Consider the following 18,585-nt stretch of genomic DNA (forward strand, 5'->3'; position numbering starts at 1 on the left):
GCGTTGCTATGTTCCCGGACTCACCTTAGTGTAAGAGTATAATCACCGTGCATTTTAGTAGATGCGTCTCGTACCAAAAAGGTCCCATCAGCTGTATCTCGAAGTTTTTCATTCACTTCTTCCCTGAAACGAAAAGGACACAGGACAAAGCTCACCTTGAGGATTTTAAAACAGGCTTCATTTTTAGAGTTTTAGCTTCACAGCAAAATTAAGCACCAACTATGTAGAGAGCCTCTATCTCCCCACCCCTTTGTTAATTGCATTTTCTGATTAGATGTATTGTTTATATAGAAATGTAATAAATTTCATCTCATTACAAACTGGGAGCTGAAAGAAAAAAAAACAAAACAAAAAAACCTTTCATTACTGGTCTATCAGTGGTCCAAACACACTAATCACTGGCCAATGAGCTCACAAAGTCATGATCCTGAAAAGGACTCCTTCCTCCCCTTCAGAAAAAAAAAAAAACAAAAAAAACTAAACAGGCCTTTTTCATATGTACAAGATACTAACATTAATTCTTACACTTCTGCCTAACAGAAAGCGACCCTGGACCCTCCCTTAAGGCGGTGGGCCACCTCACCCTGGTGCTTTCCTGACCTCTCTGTCAATAATGAAACTTCTCGAGTATTTAATTTCCTGTGGCATCCAGCACCCAACAGTTCCCCAGTGCTCAGGGACTTCTCTGGTCTTCTTTGGAAGACAACCAACTATGCTTCATGCTTATGTTGGAGGATATCCTAAAAATGGAACTCAGCAAGCTGGTGTGTTTCTTTCTCTAAAACCAGAGCTCTGTCTCTAGCGAAAACTGCAGAGTTTGTGGAGCCTTACCTTGAGATATCTCCCCAGTACCATTCAGCATCTTGTAAGGACATATTGTTATTCATACCGTTGTTGGCTACAGTAGTGGGTTTGGGTGGTTTAGGAGGCAATGCTGTAGATTAAAGAGAAACAAAAAGTTGTTTGCGATCCCAACTACGGTGGAAGGTTGCAATGAGAACTAAGTTTCTTTACAATACTATGAAATACAGCAATAATTCACAACTCCATGAAACATGATCGTTTGCTTTAAAAAAAAAAAAAAGGCATCTCTCAGAGCATGGATCAAAAAGAAAAGGAAGTGAAAAAGAGAGAACGGCTTAGAGATGAACAAATAAACCCGGCTGGCCATGTGAGTGTATTTCAGAGTAAATCCTGAGTCCCGGCATTCTGCTTCTAGGCTCTAGTTATATTAAAGTTTCAGGCCTGATCAAATCCATCTAAAATAGGAAACCATGAACATATGAGCAGGAGGAATCACATGGGTTGGCTTTAATTTCCTCCTCTTATTTAATTATAAAAGACAAATTTGGTTTCTGTCCTCCACAAATGCTGTTGCTGTAAGAAAAAAGCTCATCTACAGCAATATGTTTTAAGAGGAGGAATTGGGTTTCTCTAATCTTAGTATTTCAGGCCCTCTTTTGCCAAAAGCCACTTTAAGAAACTCATCTGTGACCTAAATCTCTTTAGCATTCATGTTAATATTCTAGTGGATAGATTGTGCTCTATATGCCAAGACTGATTAAAAACCATATCCCTCTTCCTCAATGTCAAGTGTTTCTGAATTTCTTAATTGGGAGCAGGGCTAATACGGGAAGAAAATTTGGGAAGCAAAATAAGGCTAGGATTTGTAAGTGAATTCTAAGTCGTTAAGTTTTAAAGGACAGTATTTCATGCAAAAATTATTTCAGGAGTCTATCAAGAACATTGTATAAGGACTAGGATGAAATAAGGGCAAGCCAACTCCTTTTCTCAACATAGTGTCTCAATATAAGAGTAGGCAAAGTCTCAGCGTCTGATTTAGAATAGTTTCAGGTCACCTACAACTGAGTTGTAATCACTGCTACATTCTACACGCCTTCTAAAGTACCAAGTGTTATCACTGCAAAGTACCACTGTTCCCATCCACTGTCAAAAGAGAAAAGCAGCACAAAGGACGCATCATTTTAATTAAAGGAACAGTATGAAAGATACACAACAATACAACACAAATACCAAAGGACCTCGATTAACAAAAGACACCAGTGAAAAACTGGAATTCAATTCATATCTATTCAAGTAAGAAAAAAAACCATTTACCAACAGACAGCCTGATCTGCTTGCTTCCACAGGCAAACGATTTAATGTCCAAGCTATGATCAAACTAATTTTTATTAAGTTACAACAAATTAGTAAAAAATAGAAAACTCAAGAGGATCGGTTTACAGTAGTTGTCAATCTCCCCCCTCCCCAAAAATCCGCAAAATTAACTAGCTTTCTAAAAGAATACTGCAGTGTTACCTGGTGGATCCATTTCTATATAAAACATCAAGTCTGTGCCACAATTTATATCTGTCTTAGCATATTCTAAATCCAGGTCTTCCATATTCCAAACAGTGTTGTACATTTGTGCGAGAGTTTCCTTGGCTGAGCTCAGTTATAAGAAAAGAGTCCGGCTTTCTTTGTAATGGTGTCTTGGAATTCATTTTAAAACCTATAAGGGGCTGCACTGTAACCTATTACATCACACACCCCAGCCAATCAAGTCAGAAAAATGTCACCAGACCACTCCTGCTCCATCATTTCTCTTCTAGATCCAGTCTTAACACAATCCCAGCCTCAGGAAGAACCCACATTTCATAGAACTGCAATGTATACATGCTCATCGTTTCAAAAAGGTGTTTAATTTGACTCTTCTCCTCCAGCACTGAGTTCTCTAATTCCTTTTTTATTACTCCTTGCAGCATGGTACGCTCCGCTGTTGGCAGGTTGACAAAAGCTGATATGCTGCAGCCCGGAGCTTTTTTTTCTTTTTTTTTTTTTTTTTTCCCTAGTGCATCTGGGTTTATGGAGAGCCTGGTCATGCCTTGGTTTAAAAATCTTACAAATGCATCAGAATGGTATATTTAAGGTATATTTTACAGTCCTTAAATGCCTCCTGTATATATTAAAAGCAGAAGGGATCAAGAACTCAGGATGTTTAATTTCATTCCTGCATAACTCACTGACAACTCAGAACTTAAACACTGTTACAAACGTACCACATTAGAAAGCACAATTTAAAGAAAAATCTCCTTCTACCAAACATACTAAAGTTAACACTAGCCACTAGGGAATAATAATGCAACATCTCAACAGGAATGAAGATCTGCCTATTACCAGCACACATTTAATGTTACTGTCTAACAAGACTAGTCCAGGTGAGTTACGCCTTCCAAAAAGAAAGGGGCCATATATATCAAGAATGCAGAGCAGAGGTAGGGTTATGTTTGCAAACTATTTGTCACTGATAAACCCATCCTCCGACTTCTTGTGCTAATACTGCTTGAGGGGAGAGTGATGTAATCACTTTTGGTTGTTCACACCCCCCCCCCCCCAATCTCAAATGCCTTACCCTGGGGACTATTATTCCTGGTTAGCAATATTTAATGTAAAGAAATCAATTCCTCTATAAATCTATTAATTTCAGTTCTCTACAGCCATTCTGCATAGTCTTCCCATCCTCACTAGAGCTTAATGTACATTTCCATTATAAACCACCTCTTTACATTTACATTATTATGAAGAGGTGAGGAGGAAAAGCCCCCATCCCCAATTAGTAGCTGATTGAAAAAAACTATAGTGGGCTTGTGATCAATGCACTTATGTATGTCACATATTTGTGTGACCATTTAAAGAACACAGAACCCCTTAAAATTTATTGTTAGACCCTCTATCAAATTTAGAATCATATAAAACAGTAGAGCAAAGGCACGTCATTTCACCGAGCACTCTGCTTGAATCCTGTCTAGCTGGATTTATTGTCCCATTGATGAGGAAGGCAGTCTCAACCTATACCCTCCTGCGGACGGCCCGGGCCACTTTTCTGTTCCTAAATTCAAAATCACACGCACAAAAATGGTCCAAGTGGTTGGGATATGTCCTCGACTGAGGGTCAGAAAAAATTTTTGACTTTAATAAAAACGTGTTTTCTCTCCCCCAGGAGGAGTCCCGCCAGCAGCTGTGGACAGGCTAACAGCCCAGAGGGCTACCCCATGTCTTTGGGAGCGCTTGGTGCAAACCAGTCCTGCTGCTGGATCCCATGTGGCAAACCGACCAGGGGAGGAGGGGAGGGAGACAGGTGATTTTCCACGTCTCTCCAAAGCCTGGCCGGGCACCAACTTCCAGCCAAGCACTTTGTAATTACCTCCTTCCCCGTTTCCAGCCTAAAGCCCATCTTTTCCGCACACTGTGCCCCTCCAGGAAAGGGGGGAGTGTCTCCGCTAATCTCTTATCTGCCCTCCCCAGACAGCACTTCGTCTCACTGACACACCCGCAAAGACAAACTACAGAGGGGAACCTGGCACACAAGCACAAAAGCAGGGCAGCGGCGAGGGGGGTACAAGTTAAAGGCAACTTACTTTGCAGGTTATGCATGTCTGCAGTTTCCCGCGGCCAGGCCGGTCTCCGACAATGCGAACGCCGCCCCCGGCTCTCCCCGCCGCCCCCACGGTGGCGCCCACTCCGCGGCAGCGCTCCCGCCCGCCGAGCGCAGGGGCGGCGGCGGCGGCGGCGGCGCGGGACCCTCGGGCTCGCGCGGCGCGACACGGACGTCGGGACGGGACCGCCGCAGCAGCGCCGCTCACCGCCCGCTCCCCATGGACACAGCCACTGGCTGCCGGTGGTGCCGTACGCGGGAGGGAGAAAGCCCCGGCGCTCGCACGTCTCGCAGATAAAGATCACGGCTTCATGATTAACTTGGGCAGGTTCAAATATTTGCTGAGCTAGGGATTTCGGGTGGGGGAGGGGAGCCCAAGTCAAAGTCAAAGTTGTCATCGGCTAACAAGTGGCCACTGCCAGCCCAACTCGCTCATTTTCGCCAAGGAAATGAGAAGGCCATTGTGAGGGGACCTAAAATAGTCTCTCTAACTGGCTGCGGCAGCGCGCGGGGCTCAAGTGGCCACAGTGAAGCGAGGCACTATGCACGGCCAAACACAGGAAGTGGCTGAGCTAGTTCAGCAAAAATAGAATCAAAGCCTTGCTTGTAAAGGCCTGAACCTCTCCGAACAGCCCAGAACACCGTGCCTTGCTCGTGTCCACCTCCTCCCACACACCAGCACAGACAGCCCCGCAGGTGTAAGAGGAAAGCCCTACGGAGGAACTGAGCAGGGGTACAGGGTTGAAAAGAACGTTTGATCCTGGGAGGAGAGTTTGGTGGGGAAGACGTAGATCCCATACGCTCCACGACCTCGTGCAGAGGAGCAGAAAAACCCCACTCTGCGAGCTACTTTTATGAAGCCAATTTCCACACACGTTTAACTGGCCCTAGAAGTGTCTGGTAATTAAAAGTTGTGTCTGCATGCAGTTCATGTGACTGCTAAATGGAGCAAAGGAGAGGGCGAGGAGCCCATGAGCCTTTCCAGAGGATCTGTGTCCTTTGAGAAAGTGCTAATGGACCACACTAAAATTTGACCTAAGAAAATTTTCGCTCTGCATCAGCATAGATGGATGGCTCTACTAATATCCCAAGAACCTTAACAATGGAAAATCACAGAATCACTAACTTTAAAACCAGAAAGTAATCCAAAGACCACTTCGAGCAAATCCCTCATGCTACACACACACACACACACACACACACACACACACACACACACACACACGATCCTGATCCAGGGGGATCGAAGAGGTTTGCACAAGATCAAAGCTCCGGGGCCACAACCTAGCCTTCTGACATTCAGTCCTAAACTCCTTTTTCTCCACCCACTGGCCCTGTCTTTACTTCCCTCTGCCAGATAAAGTTAAAATTAACAAGTGAAACTTAAGTTAATGTCTTAAAGGCCACAGGTGAAAAAATTCACACCTATAACAAAACTGACTTTTTCTGTTCTCTATTTTTAGCTTATTTAAAGGTTTAAAAAAAAAAACACAACACCTTCTAGTTCTCTTCGAGGCAACAAGGATCTGTCTGTAAGACCCTCAGACTGTACAGGAAGGGAACCCCAGGGTCATATGCAGAGAGAGCTAAAGGAAGATCTAGGTGGGGACCATAAAGTCCACGTAGGCAAGGGGTCTTTACAAACTGGCCTTTGGTGTGACTGATAAAGCATGAAAACCCTACTTGCCAGTGGGAAGAAAAGGGTCTATAAGTGAATCTTGCAGCTCCCGCCTGCTGATCACAGGGACCTAAGGTGAGTTCAGAGAAAACCTTTGCATCCTGAGCTGCAGAATCCTGTCCTACTTTTAAAAATAGTCTCTCTAAAGCTAGAAACCTTGGAAACACCGGTCTCTTAAGCATCTGTCTAAATTTACATGATGTTCCATGTGAAAACTTCCCCAAGATTAAAATATTGACTAGTCCAACAGTATTCTGTCACAGAACACTGGCCACTGGAAAGCCTAACAGCTTCGACTTGGAGAGATTTGAAAACTCTGCTTCTAATGTCTCACGTTATGTCCAATCCTCTACCACAGAGGTTCTATTACATTACTGAAAGTGTGAGCTGAGTTTTTTCCCCCCCGTTCAATTTCAGTCTTTGAAAAGTCATGGGCGAGACACATACTGCTTCTTTATTAGCTTAAAAAGGGAGCCCTCTGCTGGTAGAACAGAATCAGTAACTTCTCCTTGGGAGAACATGATCGACTTTCTGTGTACTGTATTTCATTCATCTCCCACTATGTCCAAAGTATCACACAAACATAGGATTCACTTACAAATAACTAACAAATGGAACACACAGATGTTATAACAGCTTAGGAAATGTTTTTCACTTTCTTTAAGCCCTTTTAAAATTTTTTTCAATGTTTATTTTTTAGAGAGAGAGAGAGAGAGAGAGAGAGAGAGAGAGAGAGGAAGGGAGGGACAGAGAAAGAGGGAGACACAGATTCCAAAGCAGGCTCCAGGCTCTGACTTGTCACCACAGAGCCCGACGTGGGGCTGGAACCCACAAACTGTGAGATCATGACCTGAGCCGAAGTCGGATGCTCAAGCGACTGAGCCACCAAGGTGCCCCTTCTTTAAGCCCTTTTTAGAAAAAAACTTGTATTTTAATGCCAACATTTATTGGAGACCCAAAGACTCAGCCACACTGGAAAACTTACACATGTAACTGAAAACTAACTTTACCTTGTGGAGTCTTCAAAACACTATGTCTTACTACTTTTCCTTTCCTCAAAGTTTTGTAAAACTCATTTCAGAGGCAAAAAGAGGCCACATTTCATTTCTCAGCAGGTGTGATCTTGTCAGGAAAAATATCCTTAATCATTAAAATACGTTTGAAAGAATACACTGAACACTATCTCCCATGTGCACATCGCCATCAGACAGTGACTATCCCACAACCAGCTTGCACCCTGCACAACGTCTTTATTTTTTTTTTAATTTTTTTTTCAACGTTTATTTTTGGGACAGAGAGAGACAGAGCATGAACGGGGGAGGGGCAGAGAGAGAGGGAGACACAGAATCGGAAACAGGCTCCAGGCTCCGAGCCATCAGCCCAGAGCCTGACGCGGGGCTCGAACTCACGGACCGCGAGATCATGACCTGGCTGAAGTCGGACGCTTAACCGACTGCGCCACCCAGGCGCCCCAACTTCTTTAAAAAAAAATGCAGTGAGAAGGAAAAAAATAAACGAACCCAAATCTTCATTTAAGGGTTAAATGAATACCTCCCTTCATAATTTTAACTTAACACGAATTAGGACAGAAGAGCCTTTCAGTATGATGCAAATTCTTTACTCCATATCCAGTGCTCTTAATGACCCTGCACTTAGGAAAACGTCCATTTGAACTTCTAAATAAATCCAGATTTACATAGGCTACATTCTACGAAATGTATAAAAGGTGGGACCGTTGCTCAGCAGAATAAAGCACTCCTTCCCTCTCAGATGCTGTCCTTGGAGAGAAAGAGAAGACAGCACTGTGAAAACAAATTTGACCTTTACCCCACCAATATATACACCCTGAAATGGGTTTCTTTTTCAGAGCACAAACAAAACTTCCTATTTCATGATAAAACCTAGTATGGCTTGCCTCTCTGTTTATTCCAACCCATCTAAATATATGAAGTTTTTTCAAGGTTTCATTTCTCACCTTTGAAACAACCCTCTAATGTCAGACCACATTTTAAACCCAATAAAAAATAAATCAGAGAAAAGTAAAACTCTTTGAAAGTCATTTCCCTCTACCTTAGTGCTTGCTTTAGTCTTGGTTGAAAACCAAGCCCAGTGCATTTAAAACAAGATTTATGAATCAGGCTCTTCAGGATGAATGTTTTGCAATGTGCCAGTGGTTAAACATTAACTCTGACAGGTGTAGAAGGGGCAGGAGGGAAAAAGAATCATTTATTTTCCACTCTGGGCTTGAGGGTGCAATATTAGACTTCAATTATGCTGCATTAATATTTCTGAATATATCCATGAAATCTGAAATATGTAAATACACTTATAACGGGTTTCATTCAAAGGCACCCCGTGTTAAATGGTCCCAATTTTACCCTAGCTGCCCTACAGAAAGCTGCTTTCGCTACCTAAATATTAGTAGGGTAAACATAACACGTAATGATTCAAGAAAACCTGCTGTTCAGCTTTAGGCATTTTTAAGACTTTTAGTAACAAAGGGAACAGCAGACTATCAAAGTTGTGAGAACTTACTCTCTGTTCCACCTTTCAAACCTTAGTTTCCCTCCAAACATAGGGAAGATCCTTGCTTCAGTTTTGCTGGGTGCATTCAATGAGTGGGTGTGCCAAAGCATGTTGAAAGTTGGTTAGTTTATCAAAACGTTTTTACAAATTTTATTATGCTGTGCTTCGTTCTATGCTAGGAGGAGCTCAACAGGAGAAGCAGCCTTTGCCCTTGAGGAATGTAGCTGAGCAGATGAAAAGAACAGGAAGCACCACAGAAAAGTGAAGTTTAAGGAGACAAGGTGTTAAGGGCATAGACCTATTTGAATGGGTTTACACTGCACACCCAGCAGGGAGAGACCTACTTGTGAAATGAAGTGGATGGGACTGCTGGGGGCGGGGCGGGGGCTGTGTTCAGTTGTGCGTTCTGTGCACTGCATAAGGGCATGTGGCAGGGGGAGCTGGTACTCAAATCCAGGCCCCTCTACTCACCAAGCCGCACACAGTGGAAAGGGCATCATACTAAATAAGGTACCTTCCTCCCGCCAAGCAGTGCAGCCATGGAGCAGCAAATGCCAAGGGAGAGGGTGTCTTTTGCAGATTAGCAGTGAAGCCCAGGCAGGTACCTGGAGGCCTGGCTCTGCTGGCTGGGAATGGGGGCTCAGTGGACAGAAGGGCATGACAGGACTCGGGAGCTGGGGCTGCAGAATGGGGGTGGGGGGGAGGTGATCTAAGAGGTCCTTAAAAACCAGAGCTGGCTGGGGCGCCTGGGTGGCGCAGTCGGTTAAGCGTCCGACTTCAGCCAGGTCGCGATCTCGCGGTCCGTGAGTTCGAGCCCCGCGTCGGGCTCTGGGCTGATGGCTCAGAGCCTGGAGCCTGTTTCCGATTCTGTGTCTCCCTCTCTCTCTGCCCCTCCCCCGTTCATGCTCTGTCTCTCTCTGTCCCAAAAATAAATAAACGTTGAAAACAAAACAAAACAAAACAAAACAAACCAGAGCTGGGCCACAGGAGAGATAGGCTATAGGGTGGTGAGCAGCAGTACGTATCACCTCATTTACATCTCACAACCACCCCAAGAGAGAGGTATTATTCCCATTTCACAGACTAGAAAACAGTTTGGAATGGCTAACTTACTTGATAGGAACTTGGCAAATGAGTAGCAAGAGCTGAGTCAAAGCAGATCTATTTGACTCACTGTTCTTACCAGTGCAAGGCAGACGGAGCGATTGTGAGTTTTAGCCCCGAAAGCTATAACAACCGCCGTGGGGCTCCCCACTATATGGGGACCCATAGAAGCCAGTATCATCTATCTTTAGTTTCTTTCTTACTGGAAACCTCAGAGGACTTGGGACTAGACACTAAAAGCGGTCCCATTGCTCATGAAGCTTCCCAAAACCCAGGAAGCAGGTGCAGCACCAAGCAGCAGGCTGGGGTCCAGGACTAGGTCCCTCCTGCAGACCTAGCTCGGGCACACGCTGCTTGGGTAGCACCAGGGAGAGCTCTCAACCTCTGGGGGCGCTTCACTTTCCTACTGAGCAAAGGAAGCATTGGACTATGCCTTTGACTCTAAAATGATGCTTTCCATGACACTGTCATTGAAAACATTTACTACCTCGGGGCGCCTGGGTGGCTCGGTCGGTTAAGTGGCTGACTTCTGCTCAAGTCATGATCTCGCGGTCCGTGGGTTCGAGCCCCGCGTCGGGCTCTGTGCTGACAGCTCAGAGCCTGGAGCCTGTTTCACATTCTGTGTCTCCCTCTCTCTGACCCTCCCCCGTTCATGCTCTGTCTCTCTCTGTCTCAAAAAAATAAATAAATGTTAAAAAAATTAAAAAAAAAAACCAAACATTTACTACCTCTTCAAATCTGGTGTATCCAGCCATTATTTTTGTACTTTGCAACTTATTTTGGTTAAACCTCTGAACCTCGTCGAATTGGAATACTATTTCCTCTTCCCTTTTCAAACTCTAGCAATTCTTCCAAGCCCATTTCAAGTCCTATTTTTTTCTACAAGCCTTTTCAGTCTACTCAGTTACCCTACCAAGTACCCATCACATTTCTAACATTCTTTTTATATTCAGAGTAAGCACCCTAGAGCCTAGCACGTAGATACTGTGTGCTAATGGTCTTATAGGAATTGACACATTGCCTCAGTCATCGTCAGTTTTGCCTATCACCTCAAGTTTTACCATGTAAAAACTACAAAAGATGCCTATCTATTACATGATAGCCTTGCTTCCCTGTCTCCCCCCCTAAAATCATTCAAGTACTTCGTTCTTTTTTTTTTTTTATGATTATTTTTATTTTTGAGAGAGAGAGTGCGAGCAAGGGAGGGCAGAGAGAGGGAGACACAGAATCCGAAGCAGGCTCCAGAGTCTGAGTTGTCAGCAGAGAACCTGACGCGGGGCTCAAACTCATGAACCTCGAGACCATGACCCAAGCTGATGCTGGATGCTTAATCAACTGAGCCACCCAGGCTCCCCTTCAAGCACTTATTTCTATTCACAACAATAAAGGCAGTTCAAATGAATGATTTAAGACTGTTCAATGTAGATGCACTGGTGTTGCGTTTCCAGACCCCTCTGGTAATAGCACATGCTGGGGCAATGATGAAGGACTCGAGGAAAATGTCGGATTCCCACCAGGCCTAAGAAATCATTTCTCTAACCAAGAGTGCCCTGCCAATCATTTGCAGCAAAGCCACCCCTGAATACAAAGGTGTTTCAGGACGACGTTCTTCCTGAAGTAGGTGGTGTGTTTCCACAAGTGAGGGACACTGAAGCCTCTATTTCATTCCAAAGGGCCTACACATTCCTTACAATAGCTGAGAGATACCACACAAAGGGATAGCTCAAACTAGGGTTTAGAGATTACTTGGGTTCAATTTTCTTGAAGAGGCTGCATGAATCTTGGGATGGTCTCGGAAACATTCAGTGCAGTGTTCATCATTCAACAGCGCTGATAGAACAAACCCGCCTGGGAAACTGGCACACCACTTTCTTGGAAGAATGTACCAGGGTCTATGACACAGCAGGCGGTCCGAAGCGCACATAACGAAAATGGATGAATGTGAATGCTTTCTTCGGTGGAATCGCGCTGAAACGGATAAGGACGTTTAACCAGCTTACACCAGACTAATTAAACTCCACCCGTGACTCTCCCAGGTATGTAGGAGATACTCTTAAGATACTCCAGTTAAATTCACTGGTGGGTATCTATCAAACCTTGTCTGGCTGTTAGCTTTCCAACCTCCCCGTGTCCAGAGGGGCGGGCACTGAGAAGAGCGGCACCACCTCTGGCCCTTTCTACAAGCGGGACTCAGCTGTCCCTCCACTGAGACAAACCTCCACATGTACACCATGGGCCAGGAGGGAGTGGGAGAGCACAGCCTCGCCCGTTGGCCCAGGGTCCTGTTTTGTTGTTACTAGTCTTCTCCATTCCCTGCCCATGTGTTTAGTCTGGGGTGGGGACTAGTCAATAAAGGACTCAAGTGCCATGTTTCACACCTGCCCCCTGTCCCCGCATCACAGGGTACCTTTAACAACCGACCACAGACTCTTTCATACGGAGCCAAAAGGCAGCCTCTGAACACCAACAAAGAGTTCCCAAATCCATTAACAAGTGCCCCAAGTAGTTACATGAGATAAACCTTCTGGCCACCCCCTGGGCTAAAGTCCTTGGCTATTGTTGACACACTGCTCTGATGCCATTCACCTACAATTCAGAGTATCCCCACTGAACATCCTGCTTGTTGTGATCTGGAACATTTGGAACATACCACACTTGCCCTATATACTATTTCCGCTGCCTCTCTTACCTTTGGATACCATATTTTGAGCCTGCCCACAGCAGCCCTTCCAAATACTTGCCTCGTGAGTGGTTACCTATGCCATCCTTCAATCCTCACATCCTTCAATCCTTCAAGCCTAAGCCCTGCCTCTCGCAATCTGCACCATCCCACTGCGAACAACCAAGCCTGGCTATTTAACACCTATAAAAGCACAACTTAATTTCCCCTTGCTTAATTAACACTGATCAGTGGGTCCCTATGCCTGTTTATCCAGAGACAAATTTGGTAGTTTGTATGAGTTACCTATAACGAAGAGTAAATGCATGGTGTTTTATTTTAACTCTGGGCATAAGTTAAGATACAAGCCACATTTTGACTGGTCCTGAAACTTCACTTACTGGACCCGAATCGTTATGCTAAATGACCAGCTTCTGTTGGCTAACTTCTAATCGGTATATGGCAAAGGAAGGTTGTTTAGACTTTCCACAGAAGAAAAATACATCAGTTTAAATTAAATCCACTGCTAACATGGTCTACATTTCCTGCTTTGTTAAATGGCTAATTGAATGCCAGCCTGCTTTCAAAGAAGTGTCTGGCTTGCTCAAACTTGCTGCAGTGAACACCCTGGGTTCATACTGCTTGCATTATTGAAAATGTTTATTTTGACAGACATTTCTCAGCATACCTGCTTCCAAAACACACATTCCAAAATACTTGAAATTATATAGTAATTATAAACCCCCTACTTTAGAAGTATTAGAAAGAAAAACAAGAATGTCAACAACTAAAACGAGCCCCGTAATTTATGCAACAACGGGAGGCATCAAAGCTGATGGGAAGGGGGAGCACTCCCAACAACCCTCGTCTAAGACGGAGGTCATCTAAAATCCACAGACACTGAAATCCAGGTAACATTTACCATATAGGATACCACTCAGCCATTGTGTCTCTAAATCCCAAGGCAAAACGTTATGGATCTCGTTCTACAAGAAACTTGTTACTCCACAGGAGTTCTAAAGCCACCATTTTTCAGGCTCTAAAAAACGAACCACGAGAAAACTTGAGAAGTCCAAAAGGCATTACCTGGTGCAGGCTGTCGTTCATTCCACTCGGTCGAGATTAAAATTTCTATAACTTTTATGAGGTGTTCAGTATTCTCAGAGCTACAAAAACAGAGAGCTTGATTAGAGACCTTTTTTTCTCAACAACAAACTCATCTTCATTTCTACACATTCAAGTCAACGTGTCTGGTGTAAATGTGCCCATGAATCTGTGAGCGAGTATCTTCAGAATAAGGTTAATGATCAATCGATCCCCTTAGGACTGTCCCCATCACCCCAAAATACATGCTTCTCTCCTTTCGCCTTACCTGGCTGCTGGGAATCTGAAAAGCAGAGGGCTGAAAAGTTCAGAGAGTACTCTTGCATTCAGAAGATTCTTGCTGGAGATTTGAGAGAGCTTGAAGAAATGTTTTAGCAAATACTGAAGCGTAAGCCAATACTGATGAGGTATGTTAGGTGCCCTAATGAGCTTCTTCAACAGCTGGATATATTCTTCAGGGCTTTGTACTTCTACAGAGTTTAAAAAGAAAAAAAAAAAGAAAGAAAGAAGCGAAAAAGAGTAAGAGACTCTAGATCTCAGTAGCTCAACACCTAGAACGTTCTTCTGCTCTAGCTACAGAAGAACAAGTCCTTTAAAACAAAGTCATCAGGAGCAGCAGACAGCACGTTTGTTCTCATCACAAAAGGCTTTGTGAGAAAGGAGAAATCTCAAGTCAAATGGAAATGCAAGAAACTTTTGGTGTAAAAAACCACAAGAGGATGAGGGTGTGCTGGCAGAGATCTGCCCTCTATTGAGCAGCTCTCAGTGTGATTGGCTAATTCAGAGGAGCATCAGATAAGTATCACACGGTTTAACTTTGAAGGTTCCGAACCACAATTTCCTGTCCCCAGAGCACTTGAACTGAGCATTAGGCTCCTAAGCCTGAGAGCCCTCCTCTCTCAACACATTTTGTAATGGCCCCTCGAGGAAAGAACATCGCTAGTCAACGGTCCTAGTCCCTGGTTCCCTGAATCCCAAGATGGCACTTGGAACACTGTGGCCTTCAGTGACGTAGTGAACTTTGTTAGTACTGATAAAAGGTTAACAATTAGCCATTTCAACATGTGGACAGCCTTCCTAAGCAAACGAGGGTCTGGGTCTTCCATTGGACGCCCGGGTAAGGGAGGGAATTTGTGCCAAAGGAGAGGGTGTCAGGGAAGCGGCAGATTCCTACTAATATTTTCCAAAACAGCTCTCTTTACAGGCAGCGTTTCATAGAGTTTACATGCGCATCCACATCTCACTGCATGTTCAATGAGGTTTTCAGAACAGAAAACAAACCTTGGGCTAAATAAAGCATCTCATTGTAAACGGCTACTGGAATGACAGGATTCGGTAAGTCCATAAGATAGCGTTTGAAAGCGTCTCCTAAAACTTGCACATCGATCATTTCCAAGTCCACGGAGGCGGCATCTAGGACAGAAACATTTTAAAACGCATTTCAAACATTGTATGCATCGGCAGGGCCAATTTTCTGTATGTGTGACTAAACTGTGACACATGAAAAGTAAGCAGTATGAGGACAGATGTAAAAGACTTCAGTGGTTATCAGCAGGGTTTCTCACAGGGGTTGCTCCTGGCATTTCAAACAGAACAATTTTTCTTTGTGGAAGTCCGCCCCTTAAGTTATAAGCATTTAGCATGATGGCCTCTCCCCAGGATGCCAGGGGCACAGGCCCAGACTCTGGGTTGACAACAGAAAAACAATGTTCCCATTATGAGCTGAATTCATATGCTGAAGCCCTAACTCCCACTATCTCAGAAGGTGTATTTCAAGATAGGGCCTTTATTTATTTATTTTTTTTTAAGTTTATTTTTATCTGTTTTGACAGAGAGCAAGCGGGGGAGGGGCAGCGAGGGGGGAGAGAGAGAATCCCAAGCAGGCTCCACAATGTCAGTGCAGAGCCCGATGCGGGGCTTGAACTCACAAACCCTGCGATCATGACCTGAGCTGAAGTTGGACTCTTAGCCGACTGAGCCACCCATGTGCCTTCAGACGGGCCTTTAAAGAGGTGGTTTTGTTAAAATGAAGCCATTAGGGATGAGCCCGGGAGGAGCGGAGAGAGAGAGAAAGAATCCCAAACAGGCTCCACAATGTCAGTACAGAGCCTGATGCGGGGCTTGAACTTTCAAACTGCGAGATCATGTCCTGAGCTGGAGTCGGACGGTTAACTGACTGAGCCACCCAGGTGCCCCTGGTATCCTTGTAAGAAGAGCAAATTTGGACACACAGAGATGCCAGGAGTACATGCACGGAGGGAATGCGGTGTGAGGACACAGTGAGAAGGTGGCCATCTGTACACCAGGGAGAGAGGCCTCAGAGGAAACCAAACCGGCCTTGATCTGGGACTTCTAGTCTCAAGAACAGTGAGAAGACAGGTTTGTGTCTGAAGCCACCCAGTCTGTGGAAGGTTGTCATGGAAGCCCTGGCAAACTAAAGTAGCCCCGCAAATATTTCCAAATACCTTCTGGAGGGTGCTTCTGCTCTGAGAAGAGTTCTGTCTAGGGATGGCTAATCAGAGTAAATGCTTCCTAAAACCTCCACAGGAAAGCATAAAATGCACATCCATTAAATTTCCTAAATTTTGACTCGCTAAATACTGCATCTCACAATTAATATATATTTAGCACAACAGAGTGTCTGAACAAACAGTAAGATATACAGAATTTTAACAGTCAATCTCAAGAATAGTCAGAAGAATATTTATAACATTTTTAGAACGCTCCCCCCAATTCTGACAGAGTATTCTGATTAGGATATGACTCATCTAACCTGTGGGCACTGAACTAGCTCAGAACAAAGAGAAGACAAGCACATCTATCTGTCCAGTAAATTCCTCAGCTGGAAAAGAGGTCAGGCAATTCAATAATGGGGTGATACTAACCCAAACCACTCTGAGTACTCAGGGTAGAAAAAGGTACCATGTCCAGCAGAAAGAGGGGATGCTGGGGCAGGATGGACCACAGGCATCTAGATCTGAGGAGAACCATCTAGCTGCTGCTGAAGGACTGCACACCCAGTGATGTGACGGCTACCTTGAGGAAGAGTGTCTGGAGATGTGTGTACTCAATGGGCAAAAGGTAAGCTGATGAGCAAAATGCTACATTTTTCAACAGCTTTATTAATTGTGGTGTTAAAAAGAAGTTGGAAAAGGGCGCTGCTGGAAGTGAAAATAACACTTCTGGTAATTCCAATTTTAACGGTTAGAAATGTGTGAGACATGATCAAGAACTAACATAACCTGGTGACTGACTGGATTAGGTTGTGGCCTCGGAGAGAATGAGAAGGAATCCATTCAGTCCAAGGTGTTCGAGCTGGAGGAGAAGGTGGTATCCTGGAGAGCCATGAAGGGAGTGTGATACTATCAATCACTCCGGGTTGAAACTGAAGTTACCTAAGGTCTTTAGACACATGGTTATCATAGACCCAACGCGCCCCACTATGTAGGCAGAATTGACAAAAGAATCACGCAACACCAATGAAGCTAAGAAAATTCCATCTGGTAGAAAATGTGGTAGGGGAAATGGAGGAAAAGAATTATTAATCTCAGGAAGTGGAGAGGTAAAGGCTTATATCACTTAAGTGTCCAACAGAGAACCACCTGCGGACTTACCGCATCTCTAACAAGGGTGGCAGAGACAATATTACGTCTTTGCATAAAGGATCCACATTAGAAGGAACGCAACTACTAGAAATTGTGTGCGCATCACTCGAGGAACATTCCACAGCCTCTGTCCAATTCACAAGCTGCTGGACCCCATACCCTTCACACCCTGTACACTTCATTTACTAGGTCTCTTTGCCCAGAAAATGAAAATTACTTAATTTGCTCATCATAAAGAATGCAATACCATTTGGCGATGTGCTATAAGATAGTAAGATGTTCAGGATTCTGCAGGGCCCTCCCTCAAGGGAGGGCCACGTCTCTTCCATGACACTTCCCAGATGGTACAGTAATTAAATGTCTCCCTGCTAGACTGAGAGCACCTCAAGGTCATGGGCTGCGGCTCTTTCCTGCTCTTCCTGCTCCCCTCAGGGCCCAGCACATAGGACGTGCTTGCTCAATGTTTGTGGACCGAGCTATAAAAAAACCTTAGAGTAATGTTAATTCTCCTAAGACCTTCCTGAACACATGAGATGTATTCCAGAGAGCATTTTATAGCCTTTGAACAGAATCATCTTATTTCAAGTCTTGGGAATAGTCATTGGATAAGCTCACCTTATGTCAAATCCACTAGAGTTGATGACATAGATTTTATTTTCTGTTACTGTAGCTTCTAAGGCTCCTTGGAGCTTCTATGATTCTGCAAATCCCCTTTTCTGCATTATAACCATCCTAACAAGCTCTTCTAAGAGCCACAGGCATCGGTCACGTGATGACTTTCGTGGTGAGCTAGGCGAGAACTACACCATCTTTGGGTCTGGGATGGGAGAGTTGACATCCCTCTGCAACCTCCCTTTTCACTGAGTCTGCTCAGGACAGGTAACTAGTAAGCTCTCTAGCATTTCAGCCTTCCTCCCAATGGAATGGAGTCCCCTTCCCAGCTCATCTCTCCCTTAACTTAGTAGTTCTCAGTTGGGGTTTTGAATTGTTGCCCCACCTGAATTCCCAAGAGATATCTGGCCATATCTGGAGACATTTTTGATTGTTACAACTTGGGGACAACGCTACTGGCATCTAGTGAGTAGTGGACAGGTGCGCTGGGGCTAAAAAAGCCTGATTTTTTTTTTAAATGCGGTATAATTAACATATAACCTTATATATGTTGTTATTAACAACAACATAATGATTTGATATTTGTTTATGTTACAAAATGATCATTCACAGGAAGTCTAATTAACATCCATCACCATAGTTACAGGGTTTTTCATGAGAACTTTTATTATTTAAAAGAAATTTTTTTAGTGTTTATTTTTGAGGAAGAGAGAGAGAAAGAGTGTGAGTAGGGGAGGGGCAGAGAGAGAGGGAGACACAAACTCCAAAGCGGGCTCCAGGCTCTGAGGTGGCAGCACAGAGCCCAATGTGGGGCTTGAACCCATGAGCCAAAGTCGGATGCTTAACGGAATGAGCCACCCAG

General features: G+C 44.3%; 1 protein-coding gene across 3 annotated transcripts in view; it reads right to left on the reverse strand.

Moving 5' to 3' along the window:
- Nucleotides 1-18,585, reverse strand: part of PIK3R1 (phosphoinositide-3-kinase regulatory subunit 1) — an 86,938-nt gene that overhangs the window by 8,067 nt on the left and 60,286 nt on the right. Inside the window, exons 5-9 of one of the 3 annotated variants that reach the window (XM_025924998.2) lie at nt 14,788-14,919; nt 13,775-13,976; nt 13,489-13,568; nt 832-934; nt 25-123 (exon numbers count right to left, since the gene is read on the reverse strand). In XM_025924998.2, coding sequence (XP_025780783.1) covers nt 25-123; nt 832-934; nt 13,489-13,568; nt 13,775-13,976; nt 14,788-14,919 — 616 coding nt within the window. Of the gene's footprint in view, nt 1-24; nt 124-831; nt 935-2,319; nt 3,380-4,418; nt 5,577-13,488; nt 13,569-13,774; nt 13,977-14,787; nt 14,920-18,585 lie in introns of those variants that run through there. The other 2 variants (XM_025925001.2, XM_025925000.2) reach the window with 2 other exon arrangements.

The sequence above is a fragment of the Puma concolor genome, chromosome A1 (genome assembly GCF_028749965.1).
Source record: "Puma concolor isolate L17-30 chromosome A1, mPumCon1.1.hap2, whole genome shotgun sequence".
NCBI classification, from domain to species: Eukaryota; Metazoa; Chordata; class Mammalia; order Carnivora; family Felidae; genus Puma; species Puma concolor.